The sequence below is a fragment of the Otolemur garnettii genome, unplaced genomic scaffold (genome assembly GCF_000181295.1).
Source record: "Otolemur garnettii isolate 467f Iridium unplaced genomic scaffold, OtoGar3 scaffold00198, whole genome shotgun sequence".
In the NCBI taxonomy this organism is placed as follows: domain Eukaryota; kingdom Metazoa; phylum Chordata; class Mammalia; order Primates; family Galagidae; genus Otolemur; species Otolemur garnettii.
The window spans coordinates 1073986-1079432 of NW_003852593.1; the positions used below are offsets into that span (position 1 = coordinate 1073986).

The 5447-nt window shown below is 45.0% G+C and overlaps 1 protein-coding gene across 1 annotated transcript in view; it reads left to right on the forward strand.

Annotated features, from left to right (window-relative positions):
- The window catches only part of NSD2 (nuclear receptor binding SET domain protein 2), a 115263-nt gene that overhangs the window by 32595 nt on the left and 77221 nt on the right, over positions 1–5447 (forward strand). Inside the window, 2 exon segments of the mRNA XM_003801124.3 lie at positions 566–1191; positions 4162–4324. Coding sequence (XP_003801172.1) covers positions 595–1191; positions 4162–4324 — 760 coding nt within the window. The 5' untranslated portion in view covers positions 566–594.

The following is a 5447-nucleotide window of genomic DNA, read 5'->3' on the forward strand; positions in this document are numbered from 1 at the left end:
CCCGGGCTGCAGATTCGAACCCACTACCTTAGGTGTATGTGGCTGGCGCCTTAGCCACTTGAGCCACAGGCGCCGAGCCTCTTTTAAGACAGAGTCTTACTCTGTCACCCTGGGTAGAGTGCTGTGGTATCATCATAGCTCACAACAACCTCAAACTCCTGGGTTCAAGTGATCCTCCTGCCTCACCCTCCCAAATAGCTGGGACTACAGGCATCAGCCACAATGCCTGGCTAGTTTGTTTTGTTTTTCCTATTTTTAGTAGAGATAGGATAGAGATTGGCCTCCCAGAGTGCTAGGATTACAGGTGTAAGCTGCTGCTCCGGGCCTCTGTTCTCTCTTTTAAAGATGATTTCTTATTACCTTTCCTTTTGGCTTTATCATTTTGTGATTCTTTGTTATTTTTGTGATATGAAAACTGCCTCCTATGACCTAAATCATTATATAAAACATCATAAATTACTTAAAAAAACACCAAATCCCACAAAGTTATAAAGGTGTTGGCATACTTATCCTAGTTTTAAATGTAATATGTTGTTTTTTCTTTTTTTCTTTTTTAATACTGTAGTGTTCTAAGAACGGAAACATCTGGGCTAGATGGAATTTAGCATCAAAAAAAATCCTCTTTCTGTTCAGAAAGTTGTAAAGTGCATTAAGATGAAGCAGGCACCAGAAATCCTTGGCAACACAAATGGAAAGACTCAGAGCTGTGAAGTAAATCGTGAGTGTTCGGTGTTCCTCAGCAAAGCCCAGCTTTCTAACAGTCTGCAGGAGGGCGTCATGCAGAAGTTTAATGGCCGCGATGCACTTCCCTTTATTCCAGCTGAGAAGTTAAAGGATCTTACTTCCCGTGTATTTAATGGAGAACCTGGCACTCATGATGCCAAATTGCGTTTTGAACCCCAGGAAATGAAAGGAATGGGGACACCACCTAGCACTACCCCTGTCAAAAATGGATCTCCAGAAATTAAGTTGAAAATCACCAAAACGTACATGAACGGGAAACCTCTGTTTGAGTCTTCCATCTGTGGTGACAGTGCTGCCGATATGTCCCAGTCTGGAGAAAATGGACAAAAATCAGAAAACAAGGCGAGGAGGAACAGAAAGAGGAGTGTAAAGTATGACTCCTTATTAGAGCAGGGCCTTGTTGAAGCAGCCCTAGTGTCTAAGATCTCAAGTCCTTCTGATAAAAAGGTATTTAAGAGATTCTGTCTAGAGGCTTGTGACAGTGGGCATGGGAACTGTGGGAGGGCACTTGGGCAAATGCAGTGGCAGGTGGGAGATGGGGACGGCCTGGTGGTGGCCACACTTAACTGAGCCCTGCCCTTGTGTTGGACATCAGGCTCCAGAATGCTTTGGCTTTGCCTCCTGAGGCCTCCCAGCCAGCTACTAAGCCCATCGAGAGGCCTAGAGAGATGAACTAGGTGTTTGGGATTAAAATGACTAAAAAGAGGCAAAACCAGTTTCTGACTCTGGGCCTTCCAGTTCCAGAGCCCACCCTTGGTGACTTGAGCGTGTGCTGTTCTCACAGATCTCTCTCCAAGGCATTCTCTGGCCTGATGTGGTCAGTGGAGACACATTGGGCTCCCTTGTGAGACCCTTTGAGCCTAATCTGTTTAGTGAATGAGAAGCAGAGCAGTGCTGTGGGGGTGCTTCTGCCATCCTCTCCCAGAGGACCACTGTCCACACTGAGGTGATCTAGCAAATGGCCTGCCTCCTTGACGACTGAGGCTGTGGCTTACGTCTTTATGAGCCCAGCATGTTGAACATAAGCAGATGGGTGTTCACCACTCAAGGCAGGGAAGGAAAATTCTGCACCATTCTGTATGGTCATAAAGTAGTGTTCTTGATGGTCCTAGCACTTAGTGAGTATTAGTCATATAAGACAGCCAGAGGGCTTGGGCAGAAGGAAATAGAGATAGGGCAGCAGCTTGTTATGTCTGGACCATGGGCAGGAGTGCCCAACCTTTTTTCTTCTGTGCCTCACATTGGAAGAAAACTTGTCTTGGGCCACACATTAAACACACAGATACTAATGAAAGCTGATGAGCAAAAGGAAAGGACTGTGCATATTTTTCACAATATCCAACACTACAGATAAATAAAAACAGTCCTCAAATAATCTACCTGTGGCCCCCTACAGGTTGGACATCCCTAGTAGGGTGTTGGTCTGTAGCTGTAGCTCCATTTCCACTTGGAGGGTGAAGACAGGGAGCCTGAGACCCATGAGAGTTAACATTGTCATCATGGTAGGGATTTTAATTCAAAATAGTGGCCAGTCTCTTTGGCTCATATCTGTAATACCAGCGCTCTGGGAGGCTGAGGCTAGTGGGTTGCTTGAGCTCAGGAGTTTGAGACTAGGCTGAGCAACAGGGAGACCCCGTCTCTACCAAAAATAGAAAAAACTAGCCAGGAGTTGTTGTGGGTGCCTGTAGCCCCAGCTACTCAGGAGTCTGAGGGAAGAGGATCACTTGAGCCCATGAGTTTGAGATAGCTGTGAGCTAGAATGCCACGATACTCTACTGAGAGTGACAAAGTCAGACTCTGTCTCAAAAAAATAAAATAATAAAACTGAACAAGATTCCCACAGATAGTGGAAATGGCTGAAATTTCCTTGAAATCATTAAAATAATAAAGAGGGTTTTTAAAAAATGTTTGAGTGTTCAGGAGCTGTTTACCTCTTGCTAATATAATTAAAATGGCGAGGTTTTTAAAAGACTAGGTTAGTAATCTGGGCTGATAGAATGATTTTTTTTTAATTATCCATAGTTGTGTTGAACCTCATGCTTTTTTTTTTTTTTTTTTTCTTGAGACAAAGTCTCACTCTGTTTCCCTGGCTAGAGAGCAGTGGTATCAGTCATTGTATCTCACAGCAACCTCAAACTCCTGGGCCCAAGTGATCTTCTTGCCTTAGCCTTTCAAGTAGCTGGGCACCACCGTGCCTAGTTCAATTTTCTGGGTTTTTTTTGTTGTTGTTGTTGTTGTTGTTTGTTTTTGTAGAGATTGGATCTTGCTCTTAGTCAGACTGGTCTCAAACTGCTGAGTTCCAGGGATCCTCCTACCTCGTTCTTCCAGGGTGCTGGGATTACAGGTGTGAGCCACTGTGCTCAGCTAAACCTCATGCTTTTTACAAGGGGAAGGGGCCTGTGCAAATTATCAGAGACCTGGCTTTTATTCCTAGCTGTGCCACTTGGTTTTGTTAAAACTTGAGTGAATCACCTGAAGTTTGACTTAGATTTGCAGAATGGGGACAGTCAATGTAAGCCTGGGATGCTGTGCTGATGGTTTCAGAAGTGTATGATGTGGTGGCTCAAGCCATCCCTCCATAGCATGCCTACAGATCTTTGTGCCTGACAGTGAGATTTCAGGGCTGGTATCCTCAGGAAGAGGGCCAGGAATTCACCCTCAGGCCAGGGCCCTGCTGTTGTACTTTTTCCCACCAGAGAGCAGAACCCAGAGTGGCTTAGGAGGAGTTGCCTTTGGTTGGATGTTCAGCCTTATAACTAACTTATGTGCCAGAGATAGAGAAACTGAACCTCAGAGAGCCTGGGGACTCAGATCACAAGTGGTGGAGCTGGGACTTGCTCCAGCCCTGCCCTTACCACACTTGTACCTTCGTGTCAGGTGATGTGTGTGCTGCTGAGAATTGATGGTCAGGAGTGTCTGTGAGGTAGGAGTCAGGAAAAATTCAGGCTTCTGGGGTGGTGCCTGTGGCTCAAAGGAGTAGGGTGCTGGCTGGCCCCATATGCCAGAGGTGGTAGGTTCAAAGCCAGCCCTGGCCAAAAACTGTAAAAATAAAAAAAAAAAAATTCAGGGTTCTGTGAGAATTTATCTTTGACCAGTTGAGTAAAAATGATTAAAAACTGTCCACCAGGCCAAGGACATAGATTTATAGAGAGGTCTTAAACAGTGTTGAACTCCTTCTGTGGGCCAGACACTGTGCTGACCCTTTAGCTGAGGGCAAGAGACCCAGATGGTCTTCATGAAGTGGTATAGGGGTTCTGATCTGAAACATAGCAAAGGGTGGGACATGCTCCTGTTGTGTGGTCCTTATATGCTTTAAACCTCCAGGCTGATCAGTCTTGGGTCTTGTGTGGGTAGAAGGCTGGGTTTAGGGGTAGTTATTAGATGTGTTAGTATTTGTCTTTTGTTGTTCATTTTCAGATTCCACTTAAGAAAGATTCTTGCCCAAGTATTGGCAGAGACAAAGACTGCCTATTGAAATACAACATCGGCGATTTGGTGTGGTCCAAAGTGTCAGGTTACCCTTGGTGGCCTTGCATGGTTTCTGCAGATCCACTCCTTCACAGCTACACCAAACTTAAAGGTAGTGTGTATTTTGGGGCTGTTTTTTAATCTTTCCCTTTTGCACTTAGTCTTTCTTTTCTCCAGGCTTCTTTCTTACTCTTCTTTAAATAGCCTTAGTATTTAGATGTGCAGTGACTGATTATTTCAGCATGATCTGCAGAAATAGTATTTTATACTAAGTTTAAGTTACAAAAATGTCCTAACTTATTAGGCTTTTGGGGAGAACCATCTTTGTCTTACAGGACTTGGGTAGATTGATCTGTGCCTGGGGCAGACACAGTAACATGTTAATAATGTAATTTGTTCGCTGATAAAGAGCAAATAGTTAGACAACACATAAATGTATTTTTGGGCTGGACGCAGTGGCTCACGTCTGTAATCCTAGCACTCTGGGAGGCTGAGGTGGGTGGATTGCCTGAGCTCGCAGGTTCAAGACCAGACTAAGCCAGAGTGAGATCTTGTCTCTAAAAATAGCCAAGCGTTGTGGTGGACACCTGTAGTCCCAGCTACTAAGGAGACAGAGGCAGGAGAATCACTTGAGCCCAAGAATTTGAGGTAGCTGTGAGCTGTGACGCCACAGCACTCTACCAAGGGTGACGAAGTGAGACTCTGTCTCAAAAAAAAAAAAAATATATATATATATGTATATATATATACACACATACATACATATGTATATTATATATATTTTTGGAGAAAAAGTAAAGCACCAGGTAGTTTGATTCTTCACTAACGTTTTTCTAAAATTTGCATTTAGTTTAAGGAAGGTGAGGTTTGACAAGTATAGATTTGGAGCCGAGCAAGTTAGTGCCCCTGTGACCCATGCATCCTTCAGAAGGGTGGGTGGCTACACTCATGACTGGATTGGAGGCCAGTGTTCCAGCCTGGTACTGCTGACCAGGCAGCCTGTGTGGCCCCTCAGTGTAGTGTTTGTAGCTCCTCCTGGTGTCTGGCGAGACTCCTGAGCTCTCCCAGGACCAGTGTTGCTCCTCTCCCTCTGGGCTTAAGTCCTACTTTGCCACCTGAGTAGCTACCCAGACTGACTGCTGGGAGTGGGACATAGCAGCCCCTCCCTTGCAAATGTCAACTTTAGAGGATGGGTTCAGGATAAAGAGGGCCTTGCTTGAGTCTCAAACTCTTGG